General features: G+C 37.9%; 1 protein-coding gene across 8 annotated transcripts in view; it reads right to left on the bottom strand.

Moving 5' to 3' along the window:
• The window catches only part of MAGI1 (membrane associated guanylate kinase, WW and PDZ domain containing 1), a 618,481-nt gene that overhangs the window by 90,385 nt on the left and 507,917 nt on the right, over positions 1–20,179 (bottom strand). For 3 of the 8 annotated variants that reach the window (XM_068557284.1, XM_068557286.1, XM_068557287.1), the window contains exons 6-9: positions 14,755–14,837; positions 10,576–10,614; positions 5,303–5,360; positions 2,208–2,305 (exon numbers count right to left, since the gene is read on the bottom strand). In XM_068557284.1, the coding sequence (XP_068413385.1) occupies positions 2,208–2,305; positions 5,303–5,360; positions 10,576–10,614; positions 14,755–14,837 (278 nt within the window). The remainder of the gene's footprint in view (positions 1–2,207; positions 2,306–5,302; positions 5,361–10,575; positions 10,615–14,754; positions 14,838–20,179) is intronic. The other 5 variants (XM_068557285.1, XM_068557289.1, XM_068557290.1 and 2 more) reach the window with 2 other exon arrangements.

Here is a 20,179-nt window from a genome sequence, read left to right as displayed (position 1 = left end):
GAAAGCCCAGAGATAAACCCACGCACATATGGTCACCTTATCTTTGATAAAGGAGGCAAGAATATACAATGGAGAAAAGACAGCCTCTTCAATAACTGGTGCTGGGAAAACTGGACAGCTACATGTAAAAGAATGAAATTAGAACACTCCCTAACACCATACACAAAAATAAACTCAAAATGGATTAAAGACCTAAATGTAAGGCCAGACACTATCAAACTCTTAGAGGAAAACATAGGCAGAACACTCTATGACATAAATCACAGCAAGATCGTTTTTGACCCACCTCCTAGAGAAATGGAAATAAAAACAAAAATAAGCAAATGGGACCTAATGAAACTTAAAATCTTTTGCACAGCAAAGGAAACCATAAACAAGATGAAAAGACAACCCTCAGAATGGGAGAAAATATTTGCAAATGAAGCAACTGACAAAGGATTAATCTGCAAAATTTACAAGCAGCTCATGCAGCTCAATATCAAAAAAACAAACAACTCAATCCAAAAATGGGCAGAAGACCTAAATAGACATTTCTCCAAAGAAGATATACAGATTGCCAACAAACACATGAAAGAATGCTCAACATCACGAGTCATTAGAGAAATGCAAATCAAAACTACAATGAGGTATCACCTCCCACTGGTCAGAATGGCCATCATCAAAAAATCTACAAACAATAAATGCTGGGGAGGGTGTGGAGAAAAGGGAACCCTCTTGCACTGTTGGTGGGAATGTAAATTGATACAGCCACTATGGAGAACAGTATGGAGGTTCCTTAAAAAGCTAAAAATAGAACTACCATATGACCCAGCAATCCCACTACTGGGCATATACCCTGAGAAAACCATAATTCAAAAAGAGTCATGTACCACAATGTTCATGGCAGCACTATTTACAATAGCCAGGACATGGAAGCAACCTAAGTGTCCATCGACAGATGAATGGATAAAGAAGATGGGGCACATATATACAATGGAATATTACTCAACCATAAAAAGAAACGAAACCGAGTTATTTGTAGTGAGGTGGATGGACCTAGAGACTGTCATACAGAGTGAAGTAAGTCAGAAAGAGAAAAACAAATACCGTATGCTAACACATATATATGGAATCTAAAAACAAAAAAGAATGGTTCTGAAGTACCTAGGGGCAGGACAGGAATAAAGATGCAGATGTAGAGAATGTACTTGAGGACCCGGGGAGGGGGAAGGGTAAGCTGGGACGAAGCGAGAGAGTGGCATGGACATGTATACACTACCAAATGTAAAATAGATAGCTATTGGGAAGCAGCCGCATAGCACAGGGAGATCAGCTCAGTGTTTTGTGACCACTCTGAGGGGTGGGATAGAGAGGGTGGGAGGGAGATGCAAGAGGGAGGGGATATGGGGATATATGTATACACATAGCTGATTCACAACACACCACTGTAAAGCAATTATACTCCAATAAAGATGTTTAAAAAAAAGAATTACAAGGTAAATCTATATTAAGTAGCATTGAAATTTGTGCAAGAAATATATTTAAGTGACAAAAACAGGTCACAAAACTAATACATATACAAATACATAATATACTAATATATATAAATTATGGTCTCCTTTTTGTAAAAAGATGCATATTTGTACATCCCCAGAAAATTTCTGCACAGTGTTTATTGCTGAGAATGGGAAGGGAGCCAGTAGGGCCTCCACTGGCTTAAATGGAGAACTTAAATGTTCTCCACTCCTAAATTGTTCATATTTTTGTGAAGAGCGTGAACTAACTTGTAATTTTTTAAAAGCACTGAAAACTACCAGCGTTTTCTGATTCTTATATGTAATGTTCCTAAAAGTAAAAGTTAGTTTCATACCCAGGACCTCCTCTTAAAGTGCTAAAAGTGGTTTAGATTTAGATACCAGGTGCTGTGCAAAAGCTACTGGGTACAAGGTAGTTCTTTCACCATCAGAACTCTTCTCCAATCTAACGGCAGCCCCTTTCTAAATTAGAGTGGAGATTGGGTGCTTTTAAACTGGGCCCCCCACTGTAGCTGTCCGGGTTCAGGGTATGGAATCTAGCAGAGGCTCTGCGTTACTCTCCACCCTTCCAGGACATCAAGTCCCCAGCACCGCAAAGGACGTGATGCTCGTGGCCAGCTCTGACCACACGGGGGTGTCAGTGCCCAGGCTTTGCCCAGAGCTCCTTGGCCCGCAGATCAGGGGAAAGCGAACCTTCTGGCTGTTGCTGCTGCGGCTGCTGTTGCTCCAGCTGCTTCTTCCGTTTGGCTTCTAGAACTGGGTTCTCATATTGGGTCTTCCTGTTGATGTGGCTGGAGCAGAAGGCAGATTGCATTCAGTTAGGAAACACTGCACCCCACAAGCAAAAGCCAATCAGTCCAAGTCCCTCGATTAGACCTGAGCAAAGCAGGTGGTCTGAGATGTTGAGCATCTTGTGTCAAAAAGCACAGTTAGGAAGATAACAATAAAATAAAAACAAAAATGAACGGTTTCCAGATACTGACTGCTTATTTGTACCAAGCACTGTGCTACCAGCTTTACATGCATTTTATTTTAAAAATCTTCAATAAATGCTATGATAGAGGTCCTATTTTTATTCCTATTTTATGGATAAGGAAAGGAAGTTTCTGAGCAGTTAAGAAGCAGCTCACCTAACAAAACAGAACTTAGTCAACAGTAAAGAGGATTCAAGCTCAGACTGGCCTGCTTTCAAGTCCCAGGATTATAACCACCGACTCTGCCAAATGCCCAAGGAATCACGTGACAGGAGGGTGCTTCTTTAATTCAACAAGAAGTCGGTTATAGAATTATTTTAAAAGGAGATTAAAGTGAAGATGTGGTGTTATCTGTAATAAGTAATGCCAGAAATTCTGTGTAACTTTCTACAACAGAGTTCACGGAAGCATAAGCATTTCCCAAACGATCAAGTTAAAAGAAGGACTCTACCAACATCTGTCAACTATTCTGATCAATAGGCGTGGAGTCAGGATTCAAAGGATAAGCCTTAGGCAAAAAGACTCCAAATGCAGCTAACCTAAGCAAATGTGATGTGTTCAAAGTGACAAAGACCCAGATACTTCAGATGGCTCCAAAACTAATAAGGCCAAGGCAAGATAAAAATACACATACACATACACAAACATATATATAATTCCAAATGCATATTTTTTTGCCATCACCTTATTTAGTGTATGTATATGTACATACACACATAGTACACAAACACACAGACACACAAGCATAAACATATTCCTATCTTTTTTCCTTCATCAAAATAATACTTCCTAAGAAGTTTGAAAATATTCCTATTATGTGATTATTTAGAACTCAAAATATTTTTTCAAGCCAGGCTTTATTTTTTAAAGACAGGCTTGTCAAGTAGGGTGGATAGACTGACTACCCTTAATTCCTATTATAGGACTACTTGTTTATTTCCTAATTCTGGTAGGCAATTTCATGCTAAGATATAGTCTAACATTCACAGGCACATGGATCTGAGAAGACAGGGAGGAGAAATGTATGGTAAGGTAACAACTCGCCCCTCATTCCAAGTCTCTTTATCCATCAAAGCTGCAGTCATCTATTCTTTTTCTCTTTTGATGCACAAATTATTTGAGGGAGAACTCAAAACGAGCCCCAATTAGACAGGAGCTCCACTGTGTGTCTGTGAGAAAAAGGATCTGTAGGGCACACAGAGGAATTTTATGAGGGTCAGAGAAACGACTAAGATCACCTTTCTTTTTCTTTTAAATTTTTTAAAATTAAAAATTTTTTATTGAAGTATAGTTGATTTACAATGTTGTGCTAATTACTGCTGTACATCAAACTGATTTGGTTATACATACATACATATATATATAAAATATATATATATAATATATAAAAAAATATAAAAATATAAAAAAAAAAAAATATATATATATACACACATTCTTTTTAAAAAAAATGTTCTTTTCCATCATGGTTTATCACAGGACACTGAACATAGTTCTCTGTGCCATACAGTAGGACTTTGCTGCTATCCATTCCATATGTAAAAGGCTACATCTGCTCACCCCAGCCTCCTACTCCATCCCTCCCCCAATCCCCTCCCCCTTGGTAACCACCACTCTGCTCTCTCTGTCTGTGATTCTGTTTCTGTTTCATAGGTAGGTTCATTGGTGTCATATTTTAGATTCCACATATAAGTAATATCATATGGTATCTTTCTCTTTCTGACTTACTTCACTTAGTATGATAATCTCTAGATGCATCATGTTGCTGCAAATGGCATTCAAGTTTGCCTTTCTAATGTCCCCAATCCCCAATCTTTCTGTTAGGTAAAGAGGTGGCAATGCGAGTATTGACCAAGGACACTTGCTATACTGAACTCGTAATTTTTTACAATAAGATGCTGAGCATTTTATGGCCTGGCATTGTTGCATCATACGTTTCTATCACCAGGGTATTATATGAATAACTTTTCATTGCCAGCAGCATGAGTGATAGAAAGCATTCCATGTTATCTTCATTGTGGCAGGTAGGATTTTGATGACAGAACATTTATATGGCATGTGTTTCTTCTGTAAGATCTTTTATTATTTCTTACTCATCTTTCTCAGAGGAAATGATGTAAAACATTTTTTCAATGTTTATCCACTTAGGTTTCTTTTATTTTCTTTGAGTATCATGCTACCAATATATGGTTGTGATGAAAGGACCAAGTGTATGCCTCTTGCTAGAATAAGGTACATGGTAGAGAAGTAGTGATGAGGGTTTGAGACTCTTAGAAATGGAACACAGGAGCCACAGGTATGGTAAAGGCAGAGAGGCTTACACAGTCTTGCCACTTAGGCTAGTTCTCAATTTCCTTCTTAATTGTGGCAGCATTTCATATATTATTTAGATCTGTCTGACTCTTTTGGAAAGTCTGAATGGATAAATAAATGATTACTGAGAACTTCAGACTTAAGCAGGTCAAGAAATAGGCAAAACTGATTCTTTTCCTGAAGATAAACAACCCATACTCAGTGTACTGACTCCTTGCTTTTCTCATTCACTCAACTAATACTTATTATTCAGTACCTGCCATAGGCCAGGACTATGTTGGGCTTTGGTAATACAGTGATAAACAGAAGACATGAATACTGCCCTCATGAATTTTATAATATAATTTATCATCATTAGATTTGCTGAATATTTTTTCATTATAAAATTATGTTACTATTATTATTCTGTTTGTACCTTATCACAATGGCAAACTCTGTCCAGCATAAATGTACATAATTACAGAATGGTGCAAACTCAAATGTGTTTTAACAGGCACTTACTCTACATAGTAGATACCATAGACAGGGTCATCAATCTTTTCCCAACCAGCAGGCAGTTCTGAAAAAGAAAAGAACATTTAGAGCAAGAAGAGCATATTCTTGAAGAACCTAAGGATTTTCAACAACTGGGTTAGGCAGAAAAAGAAAGACTCATAAAATAATGCCTTAAATCCAATTAAAACTGCGTATCCTAACCAAAAAAAAAAGAGTGAGAATTATTTTATTGGTGTGATTTTCTACACGAAGAGCAACTGTTTCCTGATATTTTGCACAAGCAGATGAAACTTAATAAAATGCAGTTTCAGGTGCCTTCATTCTAAATCAACTATTAAATGATATTTTAATGGAAATATAGTTAAGTTTTGCCTCGAACGCCTAGTTCCTATTTTAAATATTTGCAATTTTCTCATTTTATTGCTAGACTACCTTATCACACAAGCAAAAATGGATGAATGTTTCCTTTCATTTTCAATACAACAGGGCCATTTCTGCTCTCCCTGGAATAAATTAAAATTTGCATCTTATTTTCTCCTTGTTCCTAATTAAAATGCTACCGAGTAAATAAAAATGGCCACCTGGAGTTGGATTTTTGAATTGCACACATCTATCACTCAATTGCTATATCTGGACAGGACCGTCTTCACCGGGGCTGTGCCTATGAAAGCAGAAACACAGGTCCTGCTCTCCAAGACTCACTACCTAAGGGGGTAGACTTTATTCCTTTAAATGTGGTGGTAAAATGGCATTGGGGGATATGTGTGCCTTTCTGAAAACTCAACTGTGCTCTACCGAACTTCATAAGGTTTCATATCAAACGTTGCAACTTCATTAACTAGGTAATAGTGGGTTCTGTCATAATAAGAACCTACTGTGAAAAAGCCCACTGCACCAGATAATTTGGTGAAAGAAGCAACTACACTGTATTTTGCATCATTAAACAATTCTTCAGGCAGAGCAGCAATTCTCCTTAAATTTCTTTCCTTTTTTTTTCTTTGGTTCAAGGTAAGAAATGGAGTCATGTGCACGTGCACATATACACACACATACACACACACACAGAGGCTAATTACTTAAAGTTTGCGTTTTGCTCAGATTTGGCTGCACATCAAGAGACATTAATTTCATGGTTTTTGCTCCACATGTTATTTGTTTTCAAACAAAGAGACAGGTTCCCCCCTTTGCTTCCTTTTTTTAAACAAAACAAAACAAAACAAAACAAAACAAAACACTTAGCAGGTTTTAAGGAAGTCTCTGAATTCTGGGAGACGTAAGCTACTAAAATGCAAGGCAGGGCCAACGTGCAGATGTTGATATAACTTGGCATTTTTATACACAGCATCTTGCGGACTGATGCAAATCAAATAAATGCCTGAGAAATGGTTTCCCCTTACAATGCTGGAAATTACCATTTAAATGCAAACGAACCAGGAAAACATTTCCAAAGAGTTGGGAAATCAGAAGATGAAAAATGCAAATTGGTGCCCACGCATATGCTTGTGTTGCCGTGGGGCAGAAGAGTGAGTGGGTGTGAGGGGACCACATCATGTTTAACCAAACTTCTTTTCAAAATCTGCAACCTTAATATATGGCCTGATTATCTTTAGATAAAATAGGGAAAAAAATTAAGAATTCAATTCATTCCATTATTTGTCAAACATTTATTTAGTGCCTACTGTCTGCCTGAAGGTATGCTAGGTGCCAGGTACACAAAGATAATTACAAGTGCACTGGCTGGGCAGACAATTCACTCATCACACGGTAAGTGCTTTGATGGAGGTCCAAGGAGGCTACAAGATGAGAAGCCACCTCTGACTTTGCCCGGTCACCTACTCAACAATTCACATACTAGAGTTGAGACACGCCCTGTCACCTACTCAACAATTTACATGCTAGAGTTGAGACATGAGGTTGGTCAACTGGTATTTCTGGACGTTTGTAAATTTAAACACATCTTCTGGGACAGATGAGCAAATTCCAGAAATGTTCCAGTTTTTCAAGCTAAAACTCATTTAAAATTGAAAAGATAGATTTCTCACTTCCCATGTGGTGATTAACTTAATAATAGGAATTAGTCTCTGAAAAGCTTAAAATAGAAATGGGTCATCGATTTAAAAACAGAAGATGTTTGTCTTCCAATGTGCCATTTGGTTCTAAAAAGTTGAAAACGGCAGAAAATACTGAAGCCCAGAAAATGATGGCATTACAATTTTTTTTTTTTCTAAAGTACTCTAAAGATACATAGAGAGCCACACCCCCATGTCTAACAACTGTCAGACATCAGAACAGTCTGTAAAAGATGTCACTGAGATTTCAGGTGGCTCAGACCCTTTTGGGATTGTCCAGATCTTGGTTTGAACCTTAGCCCTAATGTTTTTGTTTTTGTTTTTTTAACATCTTTATTGGAGTATAATTGCTTTACAATGGTGTGTTAGTTTCTGCTTTATAACAAAGTGAATCAGCTATACATATACATATATCCCCATATGTCTTCCCTCTTAGCCCTAATGTTTTATCAGTCTAGTGTTTGGCTAGTTACTTAACATCTCGAAACCACATCTTTGTCCTGGATTTACCTCAAAGGTCAACTGTAGACTAAATAAGGATGTTTGTAAAACCTTTTACACAGCACCTGGCACCTAAGCTCAGCTAATGGCAACTGTTCTAGGAAAGCCCAAAAGGAACTGCACAAATCTATGTGGCCTGCTTGCTTGCTGTTCCTACCACTAAAAATCTCATGTTGTACTAATCGTCGCCATGGAAGTGAATATGGAGCAGACAAATGTTCCAAGAGTTGTGTCAGCACACAGACTGAAAGTCATGTTCACAGTCAGAGATATGGTTCTACACTGTAATTCAGTGTTGATTGGGAGGGGACCTCATTTCCCTGTCTCTGCCTCTCCTAGTTGGTTGTAGCACATGAATACTCTGTAATTCGAAAAGAAGGTTCTTCAAGTGTTTTTTCATTCTGGGGAGATTACTGCAGAAGATGTGATAAATTCTGCAAAACCAAAGTGCATAATGGAGCTAGTCACCCAGCCCAGACAACAGAGTTCAGAAATGACAATTCTGCAATCAAATGATCTGTGTCCAACACCCAAGCCCACCGCCCCTGCCTCTCAGAGGCAGATTATAGAGAGGGTTTCCTTGTCACATCTGGAATCGTACTTACTGTTCATTGAAAACCTGACAGTTGCTATTGTATGCAATTAGGATCCTCTTATTAAGAAAATGGGCAGTGAGCTTGTCAAAGGAATCTGAAGTGAATGCAAGGAAAAACTGTGTGTGTGTGTGTGTGTGTGTGTCTGTGAACAAGGACACATTTGGGCCATTTCTATTGTATACATGTTGCTCTCCTGCCCCATATTAAACACAAAAAGTATCATAAGAAACACTGAAAAAGTCCAACAATAAAGAATTAGTTACTAAATCAGAAAACTGGCAAAAACAACATGTGCTGATCACAGGGACAAATATTAAGACAATTATTAAGTCTCCTCTTAAGCCCAATGAGAGCTCCTCTTTCAGCCCCTCTTTACAGGTAAGAAACAGGAAGCTAAGGGAAGGTGAATGACTTGACCAAGGTCACAGAGCCAATAAGTGGGGGAACCCAGATATGAGTCTAGGCAACCTGCCCTGACCCCAGAGACAGCTCCCACTTCACCAAACCACCTCCCAGAACTGTGGCTCTGACCATGAGAAGGTAAGAAGGTAAGTAAGCCAGTAAAACTTACTTTGTAGAGTCTTTAACAGCACAGGAAAGTTTCCACAATGTTACAGATACATGAGAAAAGAAGACAGTTGATTCTTTCCTGAAAACTTCAACATTCAAGCTTCTACAGAAGCAAATAAGGCTGTGCCCCTATGCACCGTGGAATTATCTCACCAACTGCCCACACACAGTGGTGGGCACTCACACACATTAGTCAGGCGGCCGGAGTAGTTTAAATTGGTTCTACAAAGGATCGAGGCACTTGTTTTTCATCTGGAAAAGCTAGTTCTGTCTTTTTCAATGATTTTATCTAATATCACTGGATTGATACTTTTTTAAAAAATTTACAAAATGAGTTTCAAATTGTTCTATTACACAGGTTGAATCTCAAGTCATTCCTACCACAATGACCACAATGACAATGTATTATATGTCTTTAAAAATAGATCTTTCGGGACTTCCCTGGTGGCGCAGTGGCTAAGAATCCGCCTGCCAATGCAGGGGACACGGGTTCGAGCCCTGGCCGGGGAAGATCCCACATGCCGTGGAGCAACTAAGCCCATGCACCACAACTACTGAGCCTGCGCTCTAGAGCCTGCGTGCCACAACTACTGAAGCCCGCGTGCCGCAACTACTGAAGCCCGCTTGCCTAGAGCCCGCGCTCCGCAACAAGAGAAGCCACTGCAATGAGAAGCCCACGCACTGCAACAAAGAGTAACCCCCGCTTGCTGCAACTAGAGAAACCCCGTGCACAGCAACAAAGACCCAACACAGACAAAAATAAAAATAAATAAATAAATAATTAAATCTATTTAAAAAAAAAAAAAGCTGAACATAAAACATTTAACTTAGCAGGGAATATAATTCAATATATTCCAAGAGCAAAGATAAAAGAGTTTGGCATTATCTGCTAATGTAAATTATTTCTGAACTGCAAGAGCTTGGACTAATCAAGACTTGATTTCCATTGACATACACACTCTGAGGAAAATGACACATATAAACCCAGCATCTGGTTTACAAGCCATTCACTATGGTTACAAAGTCAACATGTAGCCTGTGACTGAGTAACAATATAATACTAGGACTTAGTAACCATTCAGTTAATCAGTGGAATTGTTGTACTGCTGTTACTCCCACTAAGATCTTTCAGCTAGTCTGGAAGATTTTTGTTTTGCTTTTCTGTATTCCCCATGGAGAAAGCCACCCACACCAAATAAATAAAGAAATGAGCCCGAGATAGATTATAGGAGAGTTCAAGGGACATGGCAAGCATCTATCCCTGTTTTTTCTTAATCCTCAATTTACGAGAGTATCTGGCACCGATCTGCTAACTCTCATTCGAGTCCCGATTCCCTCAGACTTCTTCTTTGTAGACACAATTTATTACAACTCTGTGTGATGTCTGCAGTCAGACACATGGGTTGTATACGACTGACCTTTCGTGGCTAAGCCGGAATGAAAATCATAATGGGAGAAGTGCACACTAAAGAAACAGAGGGATTAAGCAAGTCACTGGGGACCAAAGCATCCAGGGCAAGTCATGCAGGCTGGGACGGTTTACCTAGTTCACTGTCCAGCTCCTCCGTATGGATCCCTTCTTCTCCAAAGGAATAGCAGGAATGAGACAGAAAAGAGAGAAAGAAAAATTCAGATACCAGCACCAAGAAAAGAAACTTCCCTCAAGAAAAACAGCAGCAAACACATCACTTTGTTTTGTCCTTACCTGCATTGTGGCTTATTTCATTGGCTTGACTACTCAACTCGAGACCTCAGTGTAAGTCACAAAATGGGAAGAGCTGATATTGGCAACATAATTATATGGTTCATTTCCTTGCATGGCAAAATAGGATTTGATTGGTTGTAAAAGATGACAAACACCTTTGCGGTTTCAACGTTCTTACGTGGAAAGTCACTTATTACAGGTCTTAAATCAAGCAAACAAAGCTGTTAGACCTTTCAATATTAGTCTTTTTAATCCTTCAATAATCTTCTAATCAGTGAGGCAAAATTACTTGACTTATAAGTAATACCGCTACCTGAAAAACGGAAGGCGAGGTCAAATTGAGAATACAGGTTCTAAGGTGAGCTACACTTCGTCTTTCAAAAGGAGTTAGAAAACTGAACTACGTCAGGATGATATACATGGGGGAAGTGAGGCTTGAAGGCTGCCCCAAAAGGAGCAGTGGGAGACGGAGTTTACTTTGCATAAGATTTCTAAGTCAAACAGCTCAGAAATAATAGAATGAAAATGTTCTCTGTAATTTCAGTGAGCAAAGCAAGTCAAGATCCTTTCCATTCTTGACTGTCTCTGGCTGTCAGTAAAGCATTTTATTTTGACTGCGAAGAGAACACAGGACAGTACACAACACATCATGTCATAGACAGTCACTCCAGCTACGCAGCGGGTGGCTATCCCCTCCACTCTAAGCTCCACAAACACAGGGATCAAGCCTGTTTTCACTACTGCAATATGTTCAGTGCCCACTGAAGTTTTTGATACATAATAGGTACCAAATATTTCTCAAATGGATGAATGAATGTATGAACAAATGAATCGATTATTGACTTTAGTCACCAACACGGCCCTATACACCTTGCAAACTCCTGATTTAAAAACTCTCCAACCGCCAACAATAAGGTTGACACTGGTATTATTTCCTAAGAAGGGAATCTTATTTACATAAAATCGTTCATGAAAATGGCCTTTTGGATATTATTTAAAATATCTTGGGGGGCACTCATTCATTTCCTCAAAAATTCTTTAATGAGAACTACTATGTGCCAGTCACTATGCCAGGTGACAGGGACATCGAAATGAGTACAATCAGGCACATCGCTATCCTTCTGGGAAAGGAGACATGGCCAAAGCTCACACAGATAAAAATTAAATTAAAACTGCGATAAGTTCTCTGAAGTTAAGGTACATAATAGACTGACCTAATCATATCTGGGGGCAAAGTCAGGGGAAGAGTCCCTGAGCTGTAATCTGAAGGTTTTGCAAAATTTAATGAAAAGACTTCGAGTGAAAAATGACTAGAATTTAAGCTCTGCAAGAGCAGGGCTTCTTGTTTATTGTGTTCAATGATACATCTGAAATTCCCAGAATGCACTGGACATAGAGAAGGCATTCAATAATTATTTGTGGAATGTAAGAGTATTCTAAGAAGGGAGAACTGCACATCTAACTATCACGGAGCAGGAGCTCAATGAGGACTCGTGGGGATGAAGGACAGAGTACGGGTTGGAACGAGAGTCAGACAAGCTTAGAGACTGAACCACAGAGAGCTTGGAGACACAAGCTATGGACTTGGCATTTACTGAACAGACCAGAGCCATTAAACAGGGCTTGAGGCGGTGGTGATTACACAAAGACATTTTAAAAAACTGCTCTGAGTACGGTGTAAGAAGGAGAGTGGGCAAGAGTCTGGGTGGAAGATGAGCATGACCTTGACCAGCATGGTAGAGACAGTGAAGAAAATGGAGAATGGATTCCAGAGACATTTGGGAGGCAAGGTGAACTCAACTGGTAGTACATGGGTTAGAAGTGGGTGTTAAGAAAACTAAAACGTCACGAGGGACTCTTAAGTATGTATGAATTTACCCTCCACTGAGATGGGGAATACTTACAGAAGACCAGATTTGGGGTGGAGGTGGAATCATTAGTTGGGTTTTAATCAGAATGAGTTTAAAGTCTCTTTGAGACAAACAGTGTTATTAAAGATTAAAATACTGGCCTGGAGCTCAAAGGCAAGGTAGAAGGCCTCTAAGTGAACTGCTAAAACACAGAAATAACAACAGGAGTTATACACTGAAGATCAAAATCCAAACTAGTTTCTGACTTTCTCAAGATAGGAAAAAGAAAATAGAACATTTTTACAATAAGTATGATGCCATACTGTTACATTTGATATGCATGTGACCTACAGAGAATAGAAAGAAACACAGGAACAATATGGTGACCAACAATATGATTCTTCTTTGTGTTATGATATAAAAAACAATACAAGGCAGCTTTGTGGTAACTGGCAAGAGAAAAGGCAAATATGGGAACTGATACTTGCCATTGTGGTATAATCTGGTTATATACTTATACCATTTGTGTATAAAGGCACACAGACATACATATAGTTTCTAGCAGAAAAAGAATATATGAATTCTAATGGTGAATGGATAATTACTAAGCATTTGGTATGAATACCTACTTGTTCCAAAGGGAATAACATTAACACCAATGACATGAATTCTAAGAACTAAAAATGACCAGCATTGTTAATAAAAACATGCAGTAATTCTACTTAATACTTTTACTCCATTTTTCTCAGTAAAAGCTAGTGGAGCCTTCTATTATCTATAAAATTATATTAACAGGCATTTTCATACATTCCCAGTATAATTATAATGGATACTGACATTGAAGATCTGATGGTAATAAGAGGGCCTAAAATGGCTTCAAAATCATCAGGCATCAAATAAAGATTAAATTTTGTTCTGAGAAGTTTTATGGTTGGATGTATTTTATGTTCTGAACTTTGAAAACTGGTCACCTCTGTATTATATATTAAATACAATATGTGAATAATCAGGACAGTCCACTATCCTTAAGCATGCAAAATAATGCAGCTCCCATGCCTGTTCCGTTTCTTCTTCAGGACTCAGCAACCAAAATAAAATGAGCCTCTCAGCTATGCCTCCTCAGTCAGAAGGATTTGTATTTCCAGTTGAAGTCACCCAGCTAAACATGAACACGCAATTCTATGTTCATTTCATGTAATCTGCAATCCACATATATTCTGGAGTGTAAGGTTTTGACAGGATCATATTTTACTGGCTTACATTTTCAAACAAACCTCAAATTTATACAGGCAACAATTCTGCCCCATAGGATAAATTAATAAAGTTTCACTATCTTACAGTAAAATGTGTATTCAAAATTATACTACTAATTCAAATGCCAGAAATCAGTGAGTAGCAAAGCAAGCCATTTCCCTTTTAATTCGTCCATGTCAAAAAGCAATTTTGGTAGAACTTAGGATAGACTGAAAGGGAACACATTTGTTCCATCTTAATTCTTTTTCCTTTTGCAAAAAGTAATTAGAAATTCCAAAGCCTTGAAATAAAGTTTTCTTTTTGATGATAGTAACTCTTATAGACAATTGATTCTTTTTTCTTTTAATTAACAGGGAGAGTGGGGCTCAGTCTCTTTTGTGGAAGAATAGACTTTCTCATATTTAGGATATACTCTAAGTCACACACAGATTCCCAATCACAACAAAATCTGCTTTCTTTATGCTAAACCTGGAGAAATAATCAAATTATGAAGCATGAAGAGTTCAAGAAAAGTTCCTGCTTTTTTTTTTCCTCTAAGACTGTCACAATATATGATTAGCGTCCAATAAGTAAGTGATCAGAGCATCTTTGGTTTCTAAATTCCTAGAGACTTTCTAGAATTTTCTCCAAGTTCCTGAAGGCCACAGGTTGCTCTACATTTGAATAGTTTCTGACTGCAATGAAGTTCTGTTTCTAACAGAGAACTGAGGATGCCTTTATGTTTAAACAAATCGTTCTTTGAAAACAATTTTGCTGATTTCTCTCCTGCTTTTGGAAACCATAGTGCACTTACTAGAAACTGGATTACCTTTCAAAAACCCATTGTTAGAAACCCGGTTGACCTTGCTACAACGCTTTAATATTTGCATGTGTGAACAAGCCCCCTTAAACCCAGACCTTCCTAGCTCCTTACCATCATCTTCACACTCTTCCAGAGGCTTCTGCTGCTTGTTCAGGCACCGAGGGTCTAACCAAGATGTTGTTTTTGTGTTATGGCTGAAATCCAGAAACAAAAACAAGAAATATGTTTGAAAAGAAAAAAAAAAAAGTAAAAAGCTCAATGACAGAAGATTTAAACAGTCTTGAACATTTACTCTCTTCTACCAAAGCAAAGATACTGTCTAACAGCAAACTGAGGCCAGAAGAGAGCCCCGGTTTGGAATTATGAAATGGCTTGAAGAGGGTCTTAGGGAGGCTGCTTCCTTACCCTAAGACATCAGCATTCCATCATGGAAAGCTTAAAAGGTAATACCAGCTTTATTTTTGAAAACTGAGCTCCAAATCATACCCCTTGTCTATACGGCCTCCTCTTGTCTAGGCTTATTTTAGTCTTCACATTTGTCAAAGAGCGCATTCCAGTTTATTTTCAATTTGTCTATGACTTAAACGTTGGATGCTGGAATTCACAAAGAAGGCTGCTATTTCACTCGTTATATTACATAAGAATTCCCATGACTGTGTGAAACTACCTCAATGCATGCAAGTGGCTCGAAGCTGCTAAGACATATCATTCATCGCAGTATCTTAAATTATGCTTCAGACATAGTGAAGGCAACCTCAAATTACCTATCACAAATCGAACCGAGACCAAGGAAAAGCTTGGAAAAGCTGAACATGTCACCCCACTTCCTTCTGGAGGGTCTAGCCCAACCAAAGAGGAAGTGTTTCAATAGACACTGCTGCCCTTCAGTCACGTTAGAAATGCCGGGAGAATGACTGGGAGAATTGACCAGAAGCACATCTGGGACAAAATTCTGGTTGAGCAACCAGTCCATTCTATGCAAACTAAATAAGAGGAGCAAAGAACTACAAGTCCAGCAGTTCAAGCTGCAAACCAGAAACGAAACATAGAAAATTAAAAAAAAAAAAAAAATTTTTTTTTCCCGAAGTTTAGGTAGTAATCTAAAGTCTGAAGTTTTGGTTGTAAATACATTGAAAAAATTGTCACACTTTTAAATTTTAGATTCAAATCTTATTAATTGATGGGAAAAAATTGAGGCTTAAGTGAAAAACAGAATGTGCAAACGTCTACAGACATTATCTCAACTGTGTTAGAAGAAAAAAACAAATGAAAGGTAATACAGTTACAAGTAGGATCACCAACTTATACTTTAAGTACTTATTTGTCCACTTAGAACTATCATAATCTGTTATGTCATTTACATATAAACTACAATTTACTTAATCCTTACAAGAACTCTATGAGAGGAGCATTGTTAGTATTAAAATGATTACTCCCCATTCTCCACATGGGAAAACTGAGGACAAAGATGTGAAGAAACCTGTCCAAGGACACCCTGTTGATAACACGGAATCAAACCCAGGGAGTCCCTCACTGGAACCCATGGTCTGCGCTATTCCTACATAGTAAGAGTGCAAAAATGGTCACTGATGGGAGGGAAGATTATGTGTGATATTTTAAAAAACACTTTTTAATATCAAGATAATTGTAGATTCACATGCAGTTATAAGAACGAACAAAGAGATTCCACATCCCCCCTTACCCAGATGCCACCAAGGGTAACATCTTGCAAAACTATAGTATAAAGTCACAACCAGGATACTGACAGCCAGTCAATATATGGAACATTTCCATCATCACAGGATCTCTCACGTTGCCCTCTGATAGCCACACCCGGTTGCCTTACAATCCCTCCCTTCGAAACACATTTTTAATCCCTGGCAACCACTAATCTGTTCTCCGTGTCCATACTACTGTCATATCAAAAATGTTACATAAATGAAATCATACAGTATGTAATCTTTCGGGATTTGCATTTTTCATTCAGCATAATTCTCGAGATTGTTGCATACATCAATAATTAATTCTTTTTATTGCTGAGTAGCATTCCATGGCATGAATGTACTACACTTTAACCACTGAAGGACATCTGGGTGGTTTCCAGTTTTTGGCTATTTGGAATAAATCTACTATAAACATTTATGCACAAGCTTTTGTGTGAATATAAGTATTCACCTTTCTGGACAAATGTGCAATGGCTGGGCTGTATGGTAATTACAATGTTTAAGAAACTGCCAAACTGCCAAACTGTTTTCTGGAATACCACACAATTTTACATACCCACAAGCAATGTGTGAGTGATATAGTTTCTCTGCATCTTCACCATCATTTAGTGTTGTTATTATTTTTTATTTTAGCCATCCTAATAGCTATATATACACCTATGATATCTTTGTGGTTTTAATTTGCATTTCCCTAATGGTTAATGATGTTGAACATCTTTTCATGTACTTATTTGCCACCCATATATCGTCTTCAGTAAAATGTCTGTTCATGTCTTTAGTTCATTTTCTAACTGGATTTTTTTTTTTTAACTGTTGAGTTTTGAGAGTTCTTTATATATTCTAGATACCAGTTCATTTTGAGATGTGGGGTTTATAAATATTTTCTCCCTGTCTGTAGTTTGTCCTTTCGTTTTCTTAACAGTGTCCTGCAAAGCAAAAGTTTTCATTTTGATGAAGCTGAATTGATCAATTATTCCTTTTAGGATGTTTTTGATGTCAAGTCAAAGAACCCCTTGCCTATTACTAGGTCTCAAAGATTTTCTATGTTTTTTTTCCCCCTAAAAGTTCTACTACTTTACATTTTGTACTTTATGATGATCTATTTTGAGTTAATTTTTTTTTTTTGTTTCTAAGGCATGAGGTTTAGGTTGAGGTTAATTTATTTGCTTCTGGCTATACACTTGCTCCAGCACCATTTTATTGAAAAGGCTATCTTCCTTACATTGAATTGCTTTTGCATTCTTTGTTGAAAATCGGTTGGACACATTTGTGGGTCTGTTTCTGGGTTCCATTGATCTATGTGCCTATTTCTTCATCAATACCACACAGCCTTTATTACTGTGGCTATATAATAAGCCTCGATATAGGGCAGACTGATTACTGTGACTTCATTCTTCTTTTCCAAAACTGTTTTAGGTATTCTAGTTCCTTTGCCTTTCTATATAAATTTTACAATAAACTTGTCTATACTAACAAAAAGCGTCACTGAGATTTCCACAGGATTTATATTAAACCTGTATACACATTTGGGGAGAACTGACATCTTTACCAATTCTGAGTCTTTCAATCCATGAATAGACTAGGTCTCTCCATTTATTTAGACTTTCTTTGATTTCTTTCATCAGCATTTTGTAGTTTACAGCATACAAAATCCTATACATGTTTCATTAGATTTATACCTAAGTGGCGTTTTTTTTTAAAGTAAATGTGAATTATATTTTCTTTTGAATTTTGTTGTCTGCTTGTTCATTGTTAGTATATAGATATACAACTGATGTTTGTATGCTTATCTTTTATCTTGCTGAACTCATTTATTCTAGAACTGTCTTGTACATTTCTGGTGATTTTCTAGATAGATAATCAATCTGTGTCTTTTCTTTCCTTTTATTTAAGGTTAGAATTACAGTAAAATGTTGAACAAGAGTGGTAAGAGATAATATCCTTGGCTTATTCCCCATCTTGCAGGGAAAGTTTTTTGTCTTTCACCATTAAGTATAATGTTAGCTGTAGGTTTTTTATAGATGTTATTTATGAAGTCAAGAAATTCCCCTATGTTCTTATTTTCCTGAAATTTTTTTATCATGAATGAATGAATTCTGTCAAATACTTTGCGTCAATGAAAAAGATCATGTGATTTTTTTTTTTTCTTTACTGGGGTCTTAATATGGTGGATTACATTGATTAATTTTTCAAATACTGAACCAGTCTTATATCCCTGGAATAACTCCCACTTGGGCATGGTGTGTAATTCTTTTTCTGTATTATTGATTACTATTTGCTAATATTTTGTTATAGGTTTTTGCATCTATATTCAAGAGGATATTGCTCTGCAGTTGTCTTTTTCTTTTTTTTGTGGACTATCCTTGTTTGATTTTGGTAACAACCTAATACTAGCTTCTTAAACATAATTGGGAAGTGTTCCTCCTCTTCTATTTTCATGAAGAAATTGTGTAGAAATCTAATTCTTCTTTGAACGGTTCTCCAGTGAAACCATCTGGTTTCTAGAATTTTCTTTTTCAAGAGTTTTTAAATTATAAATTCATTAGGGCTATTTAAATTACCTATTCCATATTGGATGAGTTGTGGTAGTTCGTGCTTCTCAAAGAATTTGGTCCATTTCATCTAAGTTGTCAAATTTATATGTCCACACTTTCTGACAGCATTTTCGTATCTTTCTGATGTCTTCAGGGTCTGCGGTGATTCTTTGTTTAAATTTTAATATTGGTAATTCACATCTTCTCTGATTTTTTCTTTGTCAATCTTGCTAGAGGTTCTTCAATTTTATTAATCTTTTTGAAGAATCTGCTGGTTGTTTCATTGATTATCTCTGCTGTGTTTGCTTTTGATTTCATTAATTTCTGCCCTTTATTATTTCCTTTCACTTATTTCACATTTAATTTGCTTTTCTTTTCTAAGCTCTTAAATTGGGGGCTCAGATTGCTGATTAGAGACTTTTCCTCTTTTCTAATATATATGTGTAGTGCTATAAATTTACCTCTCATCACTGCTTTGGCTGTATCCCACCCAAGAGGGTGAGGAGTTCCTTGTTACTGCTGGGTAGGGATGGGAGTTCCAGTTCCACACTAGGCCTCTTCTGACACCAGCTTGGCTGGGAGGGGTAGGAGTGCCTTGTTACTGTTCCCAACTTGGCTTCCACTAACTCCCTGAGGAGGCTGGGGGCCACTTTACCACTGGTGGTAAAAATGCTGACTCTTCACCAAACCTCCTCTGCCACTACCCCGGCGGGGAGAGAGGCTGCCTTGTTACTGCCACGTCAGGATGGGCATCCAGGCTCCCCTCAACATGGTCTCCATTGAACTTAGATGAAGAAAGGGGGAGTGCCCATTACTGCCTGGCTACAAAGTCCCAGTTATCTTCTAAGCCTTTCTGGACACCACACTTGCAGGGAGGTTTGAGATCCTAGTTACATCCTGCGAAGGGTAGAGGACTAGGCTTCCCACCTGATCTTTGCTGGCAGAGGTGGGAGCACAGGCTTTTGTGTCTTGTTGGCTGAAGCCCAGAAGTTATTGAATAAAAGCTTCCTGCCTTGCAGGATATCCCTTCCTGGTCCTCTGGCTAGAGAGAGTAGGCTTTTATGAGGGTTTTGTTTTTTGGTCTCCACTTGTTGGTGTTTTTGAGTTACTGGCTTCTTCAGCCCCAAGTCTGGGTTATATGAAGTAAAAAGAAAACTCTGGGAACTCACCACCTGTCATTTCTGTGATCCCAAGTTCCCCAGCCAGTCTGCCTTATTTTTATCTCCTTTCGAAGTCTTCTTATGTCCGCTTTCTTTATAATATCCAGAGTTTGTAAGT

Source organism: Eschrichtius robustus, chromosome 12 (genome assembly GCF_028021215.1).
Source record: "Eschrichtius robustus isolate mEscRob2 chromosome 12, mEscRob2.pri, whole genome shotgun sequence".
Lineage (NCBI taxonomy): Eukaryota > Metazoa > Chordata > Mammalia > Artiodactyla > Eschrichtiidae > Eschrichtius > Eschrichtius robustus.
Note: the sequence above shows the minus strand (reverse complement) of the source record. Positions and strands in the feature narration are given on the sequence as shown.